An 18188-nucleotide genomic window follows, 5' to 3' on the forward strand; every position below is an offset into this window, starting at 1 on the left:
AGCCTTGGAATCCGGTTCAGATACACACGCAGCGTCAGAGACGCTGCCAGGCTCCTCCCTGGCCCGTGGGTCGCTCCTGCCCCGCGCCTCCCGCGGGTGCCGGTCCTCCTGGCGTGCTCTGCGGGGCGCGTGGAGTTTGGGCAGCGGGGACGGGCCGGCTGTGGCTGGAGATGTCTCGGCTGGTGTTCGCCCGGCTGTGCCACTCACTCGCTCGGTGACTTCTGTCACCTCCAGCACGAAGAGAGCCGGCGTTTCATTGTTACGGGGTTTTCCCTCCCTCTGCTGATCTCTCTCCTCGGTCTCTGAGTGCCTGTGAGTCAGGGACAAGGGGAGGCAACCGTCCAGAACAGCTTCGGAACACCGGGCGTCTCCAGGCCACTCTGGGGCTTTAAGAACCAGCCCTCCCATCCCCCCTCCCCCCCCATTCTGGATGTTTTCTGGTTCTTTCTTCCTAAACTGCTCTGAGTGAATCGGGCAGGAGACCCCACCTCTTACAAAATGAGATCAGGGCTGCTTCAGACTTCAGCAGAAATCACTGCCCTGCATTCAGCCAGAGCAAAGCCAAAACTAGTGCTTACTGACCCAAAAGCGCCGTTGCCTTGGGATTTTTGTGGCTGGGTTCCCTGCACGCCTACAAACCTGGGGTGCTGCCCGAAACACCTCACTCTGGTCTTCAGTGGGCTCAGCCACCCAGCACAGAGTCAAGGTGAATGCCATGTGTCTCCAGCCCACCCTGGGGCCCCTTACCTGCTTGGCAGGTACTCAGCTCGGTGGTGCTGTCTTCCTTTGAAGTGCTCTAAGAGCAGAATTCCCACCACCGTCTAGAAGTGTTTAGCTGGTCTGATCTGACCCGTGGGAGAACCTTGTGTTACCTGGTAGGTGAGCTGGAAGGGGCGCCTGCCCAGCCCCAACACGTCCCCGGCGTCCTGGGATCCTGATGGGTCAGCTGTGCAGCTTGCTGAGACTATTGAGAACCTTCCGGTGCGGGGGTGGGGGGGGGGGTTGGGAGGTGCGGGGGCAGGTAGAAAGCCAGAGCTGAGAGGGACCAACTCTTCCGCACGGGATACTTCCAGGTTGTTGGGCTACCCTCCTTCCCCGCCTTGTCACCTGTCATAGCTAGGGGGGCGGGGGGCATCCGTATCTGAGGGCCGTGGCTCCCTCCAGCGGGGGGCTCGGCAGGAGACTGTCAGCTCAACCAGCCCTCACCCACAGCCCAGAAAGCAGCTGCCAGTCAGAGGGGGGTTGGTGCCTGGACGGGGCCATCAGACAGGAACTGACCATCTGACGTCTGGTCGCCACTCCCTGGCCCTGGGACACAAGTCCTCTTGTCTTCTGTTGCCACCGTGTCTACAAATGAAAGGTGAAATGACACGTGGTGTCGGGGGGCAGGGTCCCTCTCTTTTTCCCTGTCGTGTGTCTCTGCTCCCATAGGCTGGACACGGGGCGGGGGGAGTGGGTCGCCCTGCAGGCCCCTTTCCCAGACCTGGCCCTGGCCCTGGAGGTGCCTTTCCTGTGTGGTGTTTGGCGGCCACGAGGCGCTGCCTGGGCCCTGCTCTGTAAAACCCACGGGAAAAACCCCCGTGCGCTGCTGCTGCCAGCAGTGAAGTCCCCGGCGTGCGAGCCCGCCTCCTCGGTGGAAGATTCCACCACCTTGCGCGGCGCAGGGCGGCCACGGGACGGAGGCTGTCGTGGCCTCGGCCACATGGGGCCCCTTTCACGGTGCAGAAATGCTTGCTCACAGAGGAGCCGGGGAAAGGCAGGCTGAGCAGAACGTGTCCGTTTACTCTGAGCTCAGCGACGTTGGGAGGGTCTTGGGTCCCCTACCAGAGGCCGCCCAGCACCCCTCTCCGCGCTGGACCCCTGGCTCTGAAGAGTCCCAGGATCTCGAGGTTTCCCAGCGCCCGATGCCCCTGCTGGGCAGCAGCCTCCCTGTTCTTACGCTGTTATGTTCTCTCCTGCCTCCCATCCCAGGGGCGCGGGTCCCGGGCGCAGCATGTCCCCACCAGTCTCTGGAGAGCTGCGTCCCGACAGGGTGGGGCTGACCCAGCCCAAGGCGCCATGGTCTTTATTCCAGTAACGGCGGCAGCACCCCTGCCCAGCAGCAGACGGACAGCCCCTGGAATGAGCTTAAAGACCCCTCTCCCTGGGCACCGAGCTAAGACTCCCCCACAGACACCCCTAGTCTGCTGCTGGCTCTGCCTGCTGCTGCCAGGGGAACCTGTGTTATTCCCATTTGACAGCGGAGATCACGGCTCCGCCAGCAGGTCCGTCGGGAACTGTTTGAGGTTCGTCGGTGGGAGCGGGTGGGGCCAGGCCCCAGGCCCAGGTGGGCCCACTGCCCGCTCACCACGCCCACCCCTCAGCCTCATCTCCCCTCAGATCTGGTCCCAACTGCTCCACCAGTTCCCTGCCTCGGGCCTCTGTTCCCATAAGCCCCCTCCCCGCCATGAGCCAGTGATGTCTTCTTTCTTCTCCCCAGTCTCCCCAAATGACCTCTGACCTCCGCCGAGTGCGGCCTCAGGGCCTCCCTCCCCTGCAGGCTCGGCTCCTCCCTGGCCCTGGGACCGGTCTTCTCTGGCCCTCTGTGGCCCCCGCATGTGTGACACTCGGCAGCGGGGCACAGGGGCCCTCTCTAAACTTCCCCTGAGTGGCCTTGGCTGTTGGGATGTGGGAGGTCATTGTCCAGAGTCCCAGAGTGTCCGTCCGTCAGTCAGTCCGAGGAGGCTGGCGGACCAGCTGTCCAGCCCTCACTAGACGGGTGAGGAAACTGAGGCACGAAGAAAGGCCGTGTGGGTTTAGCTGCCCCCTGATGGGGTGGCATGGGATGAGGTTGGCCCTGGGTGCCAAGTGCTCTGCCCTGCTCCCACCCCACCCTTGGACCCGTGAGACCCCCATCCCTCTGGGCTCGGTTGCCAGAGGTGACCAGGCAGGTGGTGGCCGACCGCATACTTTTCCTCTGGGTCCACCTTAACGAGTCTCCCCTCGCGTCCACCCAGCCCCGCTGGGCTCATCTCACGGAATCAGGTTTTTCCATTGTTGCCTCACATTGTCTGCCCTGATTGTTTGTGCAGCCTTCTGGGCGCTGAGATAAGAAATACCTCGCCTTCCTTGGCCTTCTTTGGTGATCTCCATCAGCAGGATCTAGGAAAAACACCCTTGTCAGTAAAGGCCCAGCCCTGCTGTCACAGGGCCTGGCGGCGCTGGCCTCGCTTAAGACAGACCAGGTCGTGGCTGTCGGTCGGGAGAGGGCTTCCGGGATGGGCAGAGAAATTCCCAGGCTCAGGAGGGAAGCGTTCTTCTCCTTACACAGCTTTCAGCTTGAAAACCTGATGGCAGAAGCAGTCAGTCTCAACAAAGAGAGAAAATGCAAATGAAGCTGCGTTAACCTTGATTTCAGCTCGGCCTCCACAGCCGGAGTCTGTCCGGTCCCCTCCGGGCAGCTGCTGACCGCTGTGGGGCAGGGGGTGAGGAGACGCACCTGCAGGGTCCCTGTCGGGGCAGGACCCTCCTCGGCCCCTGGTGCAGAATCCCCCGTCTTGCCTGCCCAGAGCCTCGTGGCCTGGACTCAGGGCGTGCCGGTCAGGGATCCGCTTTCTCAAAAATTCCAGATCCTTCTCGGTTCAGTTCTCATTGCCCCCGACTGGGGCTCACGTGTTTGGGGCCATCTAACCTTTTTTTGGGGGGGGGGGCTTAATCTTCATCTCTACAGCCTGTTTTTATTAAAGTTAACTTTGGAATGTTTTTGTCTAGAGACATGTTTATTGCTGGAGGAGAAAGGGGTTTAAAAAATGTTTTTTTTCTTTCATTGACCCTTGAGAGAGGGGAAGGGAGGGAGAAAGAAAGGGAGAGAATCAGTGATGTGAGAAACATCGATAGATGTCCCTCCCTAGAGCGATGAGGAAACGGAGGCCCCGGGAAGGCCGTGCGGGTTCAGTTTAGTCGGTCCCTGACGTGGTGGCGGCATGAGACAGGGTCTCCTGGATTGAGAGCACTCTTCCCCCCGCCCCCCAAACCTGTAAGACCCTCATGCCCGGTGGTCCCTTTGCTTCTGGGCGTTGTGCTCGGCCTTTGCAAAGACCCCTCCGACAGAGGCGAGGCCCCTCTCGCCCTGTGGCCACGGGCAGCGCGTTGCCCTGCTCTGAATCTCTCCTGACCAGAAGGCGGTTCTCTTTCTAACGTAGCGCTTTTCGTTCGCTTGTTTCTAGAGCAAATCATGGAGGAAAATAAAAAACATGGTGCACTGGTCTCCCTTCGTCATGTCCTTCAAGAAGAAGTACCCCTGGATCCAGCTGGCAGGACACGCAGGTAGCCCCAGGGACATTCGGGGCCCTGGGGAGCTGCCCAGCACGCTGGCTGGTGGGGGGGCGGGGGGAGGGGCGGAACCTGGCGCCGGATGCTCCTGGTGGTGCAAGTGTCCAGAACAAGTTCTCTCTGAGAATCGGCAGTGGCCGCGGCAGCCACACTTTCGAGATGCGGCCGTAATGCCGCCTTGAAAACGCACACAAGGACCACCCCTTCCCCAGAACACGCAACCGCCCCCTCCCGTCGCTGTCTCTTGCAGCGTCTCCCCCTGTCTCTTCCAGTTGACCTCAGTGAGACCCGGGAAGTTGTAGATCTCAGAGCTGGCCTGCCCTGTGTTGTCTCGGACAGAGAGGCGAGACCAGCCCTCTCACTGAACATCTGCTGTACACCCTCATCGCCAGGGGTCACGGCGTTAACGGAAGTGTACTTGGGGCACGCACTTCAAAGGAGTGGGCGCAAGTCCTAGCCCCCCACACACTGACTGCAACTCCGAGGTTCCCCAGCTTCCCCCACCCCAGACCCCTCCTCTGGAGAAGGAGGGGCGCCAAGACCGGGTGGAGTGCTGGGTGCAGGGGGCCAGGGCGCCAGGTCGGCCACGTGGTCTCCAGTTCCCTGAGCGACGGGGAGGAGGCGCACCTGGGGCCGAAGCCTCAGCGCTGTCCAGTTCCGAGGCACACACGTGGGGGCCCTTTGGTGTGCTGTCCTCCAAGGGCATTCCGGGGGCCGCCCGGACTTGGCCGTCATCACTTCAGGCCAGCACAGGGTCCAGCATTTCTTTTATGTCCCCGCCCACCTTGGCCCAGCCCCAGGTCCGCGGATGCACACACTTCCTAAGTCCTCACCTGAGGTCGTGGCTGCTCGGAAGGAGCACGGCCAGGGGGGTGCAGCCCCGGACTCCGCCCCTCAGCCACTCTCCCTGTCCTGGCATGGAGCCCGACCCTGTTGGGGTTTCTCCTGAGGCCAGAGACACCTTCGTTGCCCAGGACGCAGGGTTGAGGACGCGGGGCGGGTGGCAGTAGTGACACAAAGAGGAGTGAGTGCACCAGCCTTGGCCCAGAGGCTCACAGCCCTGCTGCCCCTCCAGGGCGCCGGTGCCCCTCCTTCTCCAGAGGAGGGGCCTGGGGTCAGGGAAGCTGGGGAACCTCGGAGTTGCAGTCAGTGCGTGGGGGGCTAGGACTTGCACCCACTCTTTTAAAGCGCATGGTCCACAGCAGAGCCCAGGGCCCACCTTCAGCCCTACGCTTATTAGCAAGCCCCGAACCATCCCCCGAAGGAGACAGGCATTGCCACCGAGGGGGCCGTCCCGGGTGGAGCGGTCACCAAGGGCCTCCTGTCCTCTTGCCCTGCAGGGAGTTTCAAGGCGGCGGCCAACGGGCGGATCCTGAAGAAGCACTGTGAGTCGGAGCAGCGCTGCCTGGACCGGCTGATGGCCGACGTGCTGAAGCCCTACGTGCCGGCCTACCACGGGGACGTGGTGAAGGACGGCGAGCGCTACAACCAGATGGACGACCTGCTGGCTGACTTCGACTCGCCGTGCGTGATGGACTGCAAGATGGGCGTCAGGTGAGCCAGGCGCCACCGCCGCCGCCGCCTTGGAGCGGTCGCCGGGCGTCCGGTGGGACTGCCGGACCCCCCCAGCCCCCGCCCAGCCACCTCACATGTCGTGCAGAGGGGACAGGGACCCCGGCTTTGCCCCGATGGCCCCCTCCCTTCTCTGTTGAGCTGGGGTGGGGCAGGAGCCAGTGGCTGGTGGGGCTGGGCTTGCTGCTGCGCGCCCCCAGGGGAGAGAGCCGGGGAACAGCCCGTCCTGTCGGCCTGGGGTGTTTGCTGGGGGTAGCAAGAAGGTGGCTTCCTGTTCCGTGAGTTTTTAGGGGCCACTGGAGCAGGGGTTCTCCCCATTCCCCCCACGCCCTGCCCTGAGCCAGGGAGTGGGGAGGGAGCTGGTTAGTAGGGCATGTCGGTTTGCCAGCCAAGACGTGGCCTGCGTAAGAGTGCAGCAGAGGAGGGAGCCCAGGCCCTTGCGAGGCCCTGACCACACGCACCAGCCGGCCCCCACCGAGGACTGGGGCTCGGGGTGACCCAGCTCGGAGCAGGGCGCTCCAGAGCCCAGAGTAAAGCGCAGTGGGTACTTGGGCTTGTGTGTGGGATTGGGACCCCACCCCCACCCCAGAGTCAGGCTCACCCTCATGTCCACCTGGAGATGGAAGGAGGGGCGGGAGACCAGGCAGGAGGAGACGGGGTGCTGGGCGATAAGAGGTGGAGGCCCTGAGACCCCCCCCACGGGAGGGCCAGACAGACGTGGGGCTCCCCAGCACACCGCCACCCCCCCCCCACCCCGGCAGGCCAGGCTTCGAGAAGCAGAGCCCGGATTGGGAGCTTGTCTGCACTGGATGGTGTAAGCAGTTTGATTTCTAATGAAAGGAGATTGGGAAAGATGAAAGAGAGCGGGAGAGAGCACGACAGAGAAAGAGTCACACAGATAGAGACAGACACAGAGAGAGAGAAAAGCCAGGAGGCCAAGCCCCCCAGTTTCCCTTCTCCCCGTGCCCCTCCTGGGAGCTGTGTCCTGGATTCTGACCCTGCAGGCTGACCCCTGGTCCCTTGGCACCGCCCCCAGGGCAGGGATGGGGGCAGGGAGTCCAGGTCTCACTCTTCGCCCTTACCCTGTTTCTGCCTCCCTCCAGGGCCCGCACCAGCCCCAGCCCACAGGGAGGAGACTGAATGTCCCTCCAGCCTCCCCTTGGCCCCTGCTCTTCCCCAGAGGCTTATTTCTGTCCCAGGAAGTGCCCTTACCCCCTCGGTGCACCAGGATGCGCCCTCAAGGGAAAGCATATAAATAATCCATTGGTGTTCACTCAGAACGTGGCCAAAAAAAGTACGCCCTGTGGGAAGAACGCGTAGCCGGTCAGTCCTGAAAGGCTGCCTGGGACACCAGCCTGCCCCTGGGAGGCCTCTGGGGACCGGAGCCTGCCTCCACTCAGGGCTGCCCCGTCCCCCTGCGTCCTGCCTCTTCCGCCCCACTGCACCCAAGGGCTCTCAGGAGGGACCCTGAGCAAGGCTGGTTCCCGTGTGACCCTGTCCCGGGCAGGGGTGGGGGGTAGAGGGAGTGGGGTGTGAGAGGGGCTCTTGTGCAGAGAAGGGGTGGGTCTCTCCAGAACCAGCCCCCGCCTGCTCTGCCCTCCCTGCCTCCGGGTGGGTCCGTCGGTGCTCCGAGCGCGTGCTGGGTGCTCCTCAGGGCCTCCCTGCGGCTGAGCTTTCACGCCTGAGGTCAGGGCCCCATGTCCTGCAGCAGCGCGGCCCTCATTTGCCGCAGCCCCCCCCCCCCCCCCGCCTCACTGCCGCAGGTCCAGCCCGGGCTTCACCCTGAACTTGCCGAGGGGGCTCCGTGGGCCCAGTGGGCCCTGCACCCCAGCTGGGGTTGTGACACTTTCCGCCGGCATCAGTCCAGACGCCTTGGGCTCACAGCCTCCCTGAGGCCCGCAGTCCACAGTCGCCCCCGGAGCGTGGCCTGCGCTTGGCAGAGGAGGGAGGCGGAGCCCGCAGACTGAGGGCCTGAGACCTGCCACAGGCCAGCCCAGCCCCCGGCACAGGGGAGTCTGTAGGGTCCCCAACTAGAGGTGTCACGGGACCCTGGTCCCACACGGACAGACACTCACCCTCCTGCTCTGGGGAGCTTTCTTAGCTGCGACCCTGTGAACCTGGTGTGTGACCTGCCACTGGAAGCCAGCCACGCCTTCCAGACACCCGGACCAGGGCCTCGGGGCAGAGACCAGCACTGTCTCCAGGACCCCCACCCTGGCAGGAGCTGTAGATGGCTATGGCGTGTCACCTGTGGGCTCTTCACCCCCCACCCCAAAGCCTCACCCCCACACCACAGGAGGTGGAGGTTTGACCTTCCCAGGGAGGTGGAGGGACAGACGGCAGGGGGGCGTGAGCCGACCCCCCCACTGTCCTGCTGAGGAACTCCAGCGGGCATCCCTGCCCAGCCCCTGTCCCCTCCCCGGGGGAGTGGGGGGAGCAGCTCCACCCAGACCGAGACTCCTGGGCCCTTCCTGGAAAAAGCCCTGTGTGACCAGGGGGTTGACAGGGAGGCCTGCTTCCTGTTTAAGGAGCCACTGAGAGCTCTTTGCAGAAGTGCGGCCGCCCACCACCCTGCAGCCCGCGGTGCACCGGGAGCCCTGGGTGCCTGCTGCTCGCCCAGCAACGCTGCACACGCACAGACCCGCACACTCAGCTCCATGCAGGCGCCTCCCGCCCCGAAGCTCACCCTCACGGATTTGGCTGTGCATGCACCGTAGTGTGCGCGCACGTGTGGGCGTGGGCCCAGGTGTGTGTGCGAGTGCCCTGCCAGGGGCCCACAGCGCTCCGTACACTCTTTGTCCCCTCTGGAAGGTTCTAAATGACCAGGCTCAAGTTCACACGCAAGGATTTGGGTATTTCTCTTCTATCAGCCGATACAGTGGTTTCTGAAAATGTTATCTTTTAAAGACGTCCTGAACTTGAACTTGACGGTCAGTCTGTGCTGGGTCCCAAGCTAGCAGCTTGGAGGTGTTGGGGGGAGTGTGGAGCGAGGCCCTGGGGACCGGCAGCAGAGAGTGGGGACCCGGCCCGTCGTCACAGCCGGCCGCCTGTGGGCAGCTCCCGCCCACGCAGGGCCTGGCGAACAGAACTTCCCTCTGCTGCAAGTCACGCTGCACATTTCTGTCTCGTGAAGGGTCACGGGCGGCAGCTCAGCCCACTGGGTGGTGGGGGAGGAGGGCAGTTTAAAATAGAGCAGGAAGGGGCCTTGGGGTACAGAGACCTTAGCCCTGGCCAGGCCTTCCTGGCGGTCTTGGAGTGAAGCTGACGATGGGGTGGGGGAGGCCGCCAGGACCCGAGATTTAGCCTCGGGCTGCTGAAATCATGTACTTACTGTCCCTGCCCCTGTTACCCCACCCGTGTCCTGGGGACCCCGCCAGGTCAGCCGGCAGGGTCAGCCGGCAGGCCCAGCCTGCTCGTGCAAGAGCAGGGCCGTGAGTCGTGCAGTGGACACATTTTCTCTGGCTTTTCGGGCTCAGGGCTGAGGAGGCGAGGGCTGGGCTGAAGCCGGGTGTCCCGGGGCCGGAGGAGCCGGGGGCGTCTTTGACACAGCAGAGGCCACGGAGCCCCAGGCTCCCCTCCCTGCGGGGGCCGCCCTCCTCCAAACTGTGGCCCCTCAAGAGGCCCCCTTCTGGCCTGACCTCTGTACTCAGGGTTTCCCGTCTGGACACAGCCACAGACCTTTCAGCCCACCAGGCTGCCTGAGAACTGGGGAGGTGGGGGCGCGCAGAACGAGCTCTCCGACCTGCTCAGGTGCCGGCTGCAGGAGCTCTCACTCTGTGCAAGGGGCCCGGGCAGCTGAGGAGGGACAGTGGGGCCCTGGTGCACCCTGCCCGTGGCCCCCTGGTGCTGGGCCAGGAGGCTGGAGTCAGCTCAGGGGCCGACTCACCCAGGGTGGGCGAGCCCTCAGCCCGGGCTGCAGCCTGCTCCTGACTGAGAGCAGGGACGGCCTTGCTGGGTGGGAGCAGCTTCGCTCCGAGACCACTGGGGAGGCCCGGCCGGCCCTCAGGGGCTCCTCCTGATGGCGGAGCCCCGCTGGCCGGCAGGGAGGGAAGGGGGCAGGTTAGCCTGGCCGGCTGGTCTGGCCCCCAGCCCTCACGTGGCCTCCCCTCCCACACAGGACCTACCTGGAAGAGGAGCTCACCAAGGCCCGGAAGAAGCCCAGCCTCCGGAAGGACATGTACCAGAAGATGATCGAGGTGGACCCTGAGGCCCCGACCGAGGAGGAGAAGGCCCAGCGGGCCGTGACCAAGCCGCGGTACATGCAGTGGAGGGAGACCATCAGCTCCACCGCCACCCTCGGGTTCAGGATTGAAGGCATCAAGGTGAGGCCACCCGGGCCGCTCAGCTCCTGGGTGGGGAAGGGGGGATGGGGGCTTGGGCTCCACCAGCACAGCACCCACCTCAGGAGTCTAAGGACCCTGTAGAGGCCCAGGGTGAGGGCAGCCAGCCCCGGGGACAGACAGACATTTGGAGAAGTTGTCCTATATTTCTCAGTCTGGGGACAGGCGGGATGGCGGTGTCGGGGCCGGGCCCTTAGGACAGGCCTGCCTTCCACTTCTCCCAGCACTCAGCCCCCTGCTGAGGACCCCACCCTGGTAGCCCAGAGCATACCGGGCACCGAGAGAAACCCCCCTCCCCGGACCCAGCTTATAGGGCGCCCACGACCCAGAAACCAGGATGGGTTGTGCGACGCAGACGCAAGCAGGAGCTTGCTGGCCGCCTTTGATGATCAGGCCACGCCCCTCGCTCTGCCCAGGCAGGCGGGGCCAAGCACTGCTCCTGCCCCGGGAAAGCTCTGGGGAGGCTGCCCCGGAGCCTCCCCCGACTTCAGGCCCACCTCGTTCTCTCCTTCCCTCTGGGGCCTCATGATGCTTTTCGTGTCCCCACTCCCTTGCTGTGAGGTGTGAAGAGCCAGCTCAGACACTGCTCACCCCAAGGAGCAGGGCAGTGAGGCCCCAGGCCCCTCGGGGTCTCAGGCAGCCATCCCTCCAGAGCCGGTGGCCGTGGTCCCTCTAGCATTCTTCAGTCTCTGTGGTCTGTCCATTCATTCTTGGCCCTTGTGGTCCAGCCGTGCAGTCACGGCTGGACAGCCCGAGCAAGCTGTAGCCAGGGCGGGCTCCGCAGCCTCATCAGATGGCATTTCAGTGTGAGGTTCTGCCGTCAGCAGTGGCACCTCACCGCCCCGGAAAGGATTCACCCTCCCCCGGGACAGCTGCTCTTCGAGCTCTGGGCTAAGAAAGCCATTTGCCCGCCCCCCACCCCACAACCTGTCTTCCCAAACCAGCTTTGCTGTTTCACACCCAGCCCTCAGACGGGGTGCCAGCTACTCACCCCTCCTGCTCCTCTTCTTGCTCATTTTCCTTTATCCACCTTTCCCTGCGCTTCTCCCTCGAAGGCTGAATGGTCTGGCCTCTGTCCCCGGGCTGGTAGGCTGCAGGAACAGCCCGCAGCCCATGTCCTTGGGCTGAAGGCCACCCACCTCTCCCCCCCACCCAGTCCAGGGAATGCCCTGCAGAGGCCGCCCCTGTCCACACCAGGGTCGGGTCCCCCCGTCTCCTCAGAGGCAGCCTCGGGCTATCCCTAACCCCCACCACGCTGGTGGCGCTCAGGCCCAAGTGCAGGACTCCCACAACCCCCCTCTCTCACCCCTTGTCCCAAAGAACTGGTTTCCTCTTAGAGGAGAGTGAGCTCCCCGGGCCGCCCGGAACAGCGTGGAACAGAGGGACATGGCCCGAGGAAACGGAGCCGCCTCACATGCTGGACAGACCGGGCAGCAGAGGCGGGCGGGCAGTATCATTTCGTGGCTTTCAGGAATCCTACGTGAAAGGTCTTAAATTACTCCAGCAGAACTGGGGGGCAGGAGTGCAGCTCTCTGGTGAACGAGGGTGCCGTGGACAGCAGGGGCCTCCTGGCTCTCGGTTCCGGGGCCAGGCCCCTCGGGGAAGCCACGGCCTATCCTCTTCTTCAGCCCCACTGCACACACGCAGGAGGGTGCTGGCCCCAGGGCCCAGGACAGGCTGCCCTTTGCTGTGCTGCCTGGTCAGCTGCCCTGGGCCTGGGGGTGCAGGCACGGAGCCCCAGATCAGGCCTGGGCTCTGGGTGGCTTTCTCAGGCCCCTGGGTTAGGGAGTGAAGGGCCTGCCCCCCCCCCACAACCCCTCTGCTGACCCCTCCTGGGTTCGCCTCCTCAGAAAGAAGATGGCTCCGTGAACCGAGACTTCAAGAAGACCAAAACGCGGGAGCAGGTCATCGAGGCCTTCAGAGAGTTCACTAAAGGGAACCAGAACATCCTGGTGAGCCAGGGCCCCGCCAGGAAGCCGGCCGTGGGGTCTCGGGCAGCAGCGCGGTGCCCACTCCGCAGAGCCAGGCCACGGTGGCTGTGGCCACGTTGCCCACACGGAGCCCGGCCCCACACTTCCACTTGGAAGGTGCAGAGGAAGGTGATGTGGCCGCTGGCCCGTTCTGCGGGCAAACAGGGAGGCGCGGTGAGCGCTCACTCACTCTTCCCCTCGCTGCCAGCCTCGAGGCTCCCCAGAGCAGTTTCGGTCTTACGAGCAATCCTTTCCATCACCGGGTTTCCTTAGCAACCCCGTCTGCCCAGTGATGTGCCCCGTGCTCATCCCAGCCTCAGAGCAGCCGCTGGAGGGGGTGGACACCCTTGCCCCCGTTGTACAGATGAGGAAGCTGCGAGGTCAGGGGCACACAGCTAGGACAGGGCAGAGCCTGGATTCACCCAGACAGGCCGGGGGCCTGCTGGTCCCTGCACCCCGATCCTCCAGGCCAGGCGGGGCCTCCACCAGGCCCTGAGGCTGAGTGAGGGAAGTGGGCTGGGTGGGGAGAGTCATAGCAGCCTTCCTGGGAAGAACCTGCCAGCTGTCTCTGAGCCTGGAGGTGGGGGCGGCAGGAGTTTATGACAAAGTGACTCCCTTCCCTACCAGACAGGCTGGACAGACACTCTGACCCCTGGGGTCAGGACCCTAATCCTCCCAGTGGATGTAGGGTGCACCATGCCTCTGCACCCCATGGGCAGGGTGCCTGGGCACACCACCCACTTGGGCCCCTTCCCGAGAGAAGCACCTTCTGAACCATCCACCAGGGCTGCTGAGCAGGGAGGGGTGGATCAGACGCCTTTTCTCCAAGGAGACCCAGCGCCGGCTGGAACAGGGGATTCTCTCTCCCTGCCTTTTCCCCTGGGGAGCCTTCCCTTGGCCCCTAGCAAGCACCGGGTCATAGGGCATCACCCTGACTCTTACACAGCCTGAGCCTGGGGGTGCCGGGACACCAGCTGCTCCGCAAAGCGTGCTCAGAATGCGTGCTTCCTGCACCCCGGGGGAGAGGTTTATTCTACGTGCTGGGCTCCAGGCTGGCCCTGCTACAGAGAGGCACCGAGGGACCACGCGTGCCTGTGTGCTCCGGGCATCCCCAGCCGTCCCCCGTGGGGAGGTGGGCACCCCCAGGGCCAGTACAATTAACAGGGTTTGGAGGGCTCGGTGGAGAGACCCCTGGCAGAGATATTTGTGGCTCCCTCACTTGGAACTTTCAAAAGTCGGGGCACTGAAGTTTGTCTTCAGGAAGATACCATGGCAACAGGGCTCCTAAGATGCTGCATTCCAGAATAAACTTAACCCTTGTGGGAGGAGCTCCTGGAGGCCGCACAGATGCTTGGGTCCTGGCCCCCCACCCCCATCCCTCCTGCTCACTGAGCAGTGTGGACTGGACAGGGCACGGGGGCGGAGCCCCGCCACCACGCCCCCTCGTTTCTCGATGAGGAAGCTGGAGTGCACTGTCTGGGCGTAGGCTCCCTCCCCCTGATGCTCAGGGACGTTAAGGGCCAAATGGCTCGAAATCCCCCACCACTCCAGTCCCAAATGTTTAAAAACCTGGTCGTCCTTCCATTCCCAGACTGCCTACCGGGACCGGCTGAAGGACATCCGGGCCACCCTCGAAGTGTCTCCCTTCTTCAAGAGCCACGAGGTGGGTATCGGGCTGTTGCCGTCCCCGGCAGAGGGCTGCGCCCGGTGTGGCTGGCCACGCCCTGTCACCAGGCCTGTCCCCGGGGCTGTGAGCAAGCCTCCCTCGCCCACAGACCTGCCTGCTCCCAAAGCCCAAGGGGCCTTTTCAGAATGACTGCCGCCAGAGGCGGGCCCTCTGGGATCGGGCCCCTGGCCGCCTGCAGGACCCAAGTGGTAACATCTGTGCCAGGAGCCCTGAGATGGCCGCCTGGGACGTCCTGCCTGAGACCTGGGGTCACACCCTGTTCGCTCTCCTGCCCAGCCAAGGTGTGGCTGTGGTCTGAAACCCCGGAAAGTGTGCAGGCGGGAGCTCAGAGTGGGGAGGGGGCGGTCAGCAGCCTGCCCTCCGGGACTTGCTCCCTGCCACTGCCCCCGCAGAAGGGCAGCTGCTGTCCTCTGCCCCCACCCCCACCCCGTGGTGGCCGTGGCCGCTCTCCATGGGCTTTGCCGCCCAGGTGAGAACGGGGCGGGGCGGACAGGCAGGCTCCGGGCTTCCCCGGAGTGACCTCATCCCCCGTCTCATTCAGGTCAGGCCTCAGGGTTTTCCAGGTCCCCTCAGGAGCCGGGTGGCTGCGTGGCGGGTGGGGGCAGGGGTCCGAGCGGCCCCCCTTCTCATCTTCCCGCTCCCCTACAGGTCATCGGCAGCTCGCTCCTCTTCATCCACGACAAGAAGGAACAGGCCAAGGTGTGGATGATCGACTTTGGGAAGACCACGCCCCTGCCGGAGGGCCAGACGCTGCGGCACGACGTCCCCTGGCAGGAAGGCAACCGGGAGGACGGCTACCTCTCGGGCCTGAACAACCTCGTCGACATCCTGTCCGAAATGTGCCAAGGCCCGGGCGCCCCCTAGCCTGCGCCGCCTGCGCCCACCTCGCCCTGTTCCCAGCCGCTCCCCTCCCCCTCCTCTTCCCTTCTCCTCCTCCGTTCTTCTTTCTCGTCTGCCTGGGTGCACGCCCCAGAACTGACCCTCCTAAGCTGCACTACAAGACACTTTGTAGAAGAGGAGATGAGACTTTCTGGTGATTTTCCTGACCGAAGGGCTTTAGCACTGGGGCTTCTTCCACTTCTCTCTGTAATAGGGTCTCCTAGAGGAGCAGTGCCCACCCCCTCAGCAGGCTCTGCTGCCTGCCGGGGAGGTTAGTTGGGTTTAGATCTGGGTGGAGGCGCAGGTGGCCCTGTAGTCCTGCCCCGAGCCTCTGGGTGGGCTCCCTGTGGGGGCCTGCTGCCCCCTGCTGGCCAGTGCTGTCAGCGCCGCTGCCCCGCACAGCCCGTTTCTGCCCTCCCCTCCCAGCCTGGTGAGAGGGGGCGCTGTGTAAGAGCCCACGTTCCAGCAGGTGCCTGGTGCCAGGCTTTCTCGTGGTTAAAGCACAGAATTCCTGGGCACCGCATGTAGGCCGCAAGCAGAGCACCCCCTGATTAGCAGCCCAGGCGGCCCAGGGATGCGTGCTGGCCTTGATGGACCTTTTAGTGTCTGGTGTTGGGAACTTCCAGCTTCGGCCCAGACCCGGGAGGGAGCCGGGAGGAGGCCAGAGCCCGCCTGGCTGTGCCCCCTGATGCTGGCCTCCCCCCGTGGGTGCGGGCGGGAGCCGAGGCCTTTCATCTTGACCACCGCCCTCAAATTCAGGGGGCCACTGCAACCCTGAGCTGCCAGGGCCGCAGCCACCGCCCGAGCCACTGTGCCTGCCACGCCCCACCTGGATCTTGCTATGACGAGGCCAGGGGGTGGGGGGGGCGGCACGGGGCACAGGCAGCCCCCAGTGTGGGAGAGACAGAGCCTACGTGGGGCACTCTTCTCACGCACCCCACCTCTCCCACCGCCCTGCCGACACTCCGTTGCCCTGCCGGTGGTGCCGGAGGCCCAGGCCCCCTGGCAGGTGCGGGCAGGGCTTCAGGCCGGCGCTTTGCAGGGAGGAAGCGGGGGGCGGGGCTGACTTCCTGGCCCCGGTTTTTCCCCTGAGATGAGCCTTACGGCCCAAGGGGCTCAGGCCCATGTTTCCCGACGTAGGGTGGACAGCTTCTGGGGTCCATGGTGGGCACCGGGGCTCCCCAGGCCTCTCTTCCTGGAGTCTCTGCGTTGTTTGAAGGTTCGAAGTTTCGTGGGGAACCAGTTGTAAGCCTTACTCTCATTGTAAAGCAAGTAAGTCTGTGTTGTTGAGGAATGTAGAATTTGCATGACTTAAAAGACAGGATTCCAGCTATGGCCACTTGGAGCGGTGCCCCCCAGGGCCCCCCCCCCGTTGTTGTCGAAGGAGATTTGGGGACCAGGTCAGGAAGCAGTTGGGGCCAGTTCCTCCCTAGGGAGCTGCTTCAGGGACACTGTGGAGACAGTGCGTGCCCAGGTGTGTGTGCCTAGGGGGACCAGTCCAGAGAAAGGGCTTCCTAGGCCACCTCCCTGTCACCCCCGGGTCTGGGGGAACTGTCAGCTCGCCCATGTGACACATGTGTTTCCCCTTTCATGCTGGGTGAGTGACGGTTGGTGGGGGCGGAGGGTGGGACACGAGGGTGTGTGAGTTCAGATTTTTAAAAGGAAATCACGTTTCAGCTTCCGGGCTCTTGTTCAAAACAGTGGTGACCTCCTGTGCGGGCTGACTTGCTGAAGGTCACAGCCCCGCCCCTGCGGAGCAGGAGAGGCCTTGTGACAGCATGTGACCCTGGGAGGCAGGAGCGGGGGCCCTGTGTGCACCCGTGGGCTAGAGGGACCCCACCCCGGTGGTTTGTGGGCAGCTCCCTGCAGGGAGCGATGTCGTCAATTTAGACGTCAGGGTCCTACAACTGTGGGCTGCCCAAAAGCTGCCTTCCTGCTCTCTGTGGAAACAGTTCGCTAAAGCAAATGAATGCTATGAACAAAAATGACACGGGACCAGCTTCACCTACTTCCAGAGAACAAACAAGCACTTTAAGCAAGCAACCGTTTGCTTGCAAACAATGTGCTAATAAGCAAATGATTTGTTTGTTGAAGGAGACCCATGGGGCTTCCTCCTGGCAGTCCTTTGCTTTGGGGTTGGTTACATTTATATGCGAAAGTGGCATCTTTTTAGGGTTATTCTATTACTTAGGGTTTCAGGTTTTTGTATTTACTGACCTAGTTCCCTTCTTCCACACCTCCTCTCTCTGCCCTTTTCCCCTTTGACCTTTCACCCTCCTTGTGTGGATCCTGGAATGGCATTTTCTAAGACCCCAGCCGAAGCTGTCCGAAAGGCCTTCCCCACCCAGCCCCCGTCCGGCAGGGCCTCCTAGGAACCCCCCGCCATGCAGGTTCCGGGAGGGCGGGCATGTGTACTGCCCCGTCCTTGCGCTGCCCCCCACCACCCGCCCCTGCCACCCGTGCAATCCCGGTGTTCAGTACTGCTTAGCCCTTGAGGGAGTTTTCTCAACTGCTTGTCCCAGACTTGCCTTTAGTGTCGTGTAAGAGGTTTTTAAGTTATATTTATTTTGTTGGTTTTTTTAATTGCACAAAACACTAAGACTGAGAGGCTGGATCCTGTTTCTCCTCTACAGCTCTGCCTTCTTTCCGAACTTCCTGTCCTGTCAGGTGGAAAGAGCCTGGAGGCAGCCTGGTGCCCCCCCCGCCCGTCCCCCCTCCCCAGGTGGACTCTTTCCTCCGTTAGCTGTATTTAGCTTTGAGTTTTTCGCATCCATCCGGCCCATCCTTGTGTGTACAGAACCCAGGCCCCTTCCCGGGAAGACGCAGAGCGTTCACCTGAGCCAGTGCCTTTCTGTTCCGGAGGGGAGGACTCCCCAGAGGGTCCCCCGCCCTCCGCACTTATCTCCCCGCGACACCTTGGAGAAAACCGAACTGTTACAAACCCCGCACAGTGCCTGTCAGACTGCAGACGCTCTGTTGCTTCCCAAATAAAGGCCCTGGAGACCACGGTGCTGTCTGCAGTGTGGTCCTTCCCCCCAAGCCCTGGAAGAAATGACTCGGGGCTGGGGGATGGGGTGGGGGGCCTCTTTGGAAGCTGCATGACGGAGTGGGGGCCATCGTGACTGCCTCCCCACCTTGAGGAATGGGGTCAGATTGGGTAACGTTTTAATCTGCAACGGATTTAAAGCACTCTTCAAAGCTAGTCTTGTCCACAAAACCTTTGCATAGTAGCTCAGGGACATTGAACAGCCACAGAGAAAGGCCTCTCCCCGGCACCCCCACCCCCACCCCCAGGCGGGGAGAGCCCCTGCAGCCTCTGGTGGGGAGAGTGTTCACACCTGTAGTCCCCCCCTTTTCCTAATCTTTGTCAGAGGTTATATTTATTGGCTAGAGAGAGAGGAAGGGAAAGAGGGAAACATCGGTGGGTTG

The 18188-nt window shown here is 63.3% G+C and overlaps 1 protein-coding gene across 1 annotated transcript in view; it reads left to right on the forward strand.

Moving 5' to 3' along the window:
• Nucleotides 1-17767, forward strand: part of ITPKB (inositol-trisphosphate 3-kinase B) — a 93472-nt gene extending 75705 nt beyond the window's left edge. The window contains exons 3-8 of the mRNA XM_045860162.1: nt 4206-4305; nt 5652-5865; nt 10001-10205; nt 12074-12175; nt 13785-13856; nt 14529-17767. Coding sequence (XP_045716118.1) covers nt 4206-4305; nt 5652-5865; nt 10001-10205; nt 12074-12175; nt 13785-13856; nt 14529-14744 — 909 coding nt within the window. The 3' untranslated portion in view covers nt 14745-17767. The remainder of the gene's footprint in view (nt 1-4205; nt 4306-5651; nt 5866-10000; nt 10206-12073; nt 12176-13784; nt 13857-14528) is intronic.
• The last annotated feature ends 421 nt before the right edge of the window (nt 17768-18188 follow it).

The sequence above is a fragment of the Phyllostomus hastatus genome, unplaced genomic scaffold (assembly GCF_019186645.2).
Source record: "Phyllostomus hastatus isolate PE091 unplaced genomic scaffold, TTU_PhHast_1.1 phas_contig_148, whole genome shotgun sequence".
NCBI classification, from domain to species: Eukaryota; Metazoa; Chordata; class Mammalia; order Chiroptera; family Phyllostomidae; genus Phyllostomus; species Phyllostomus hastatus.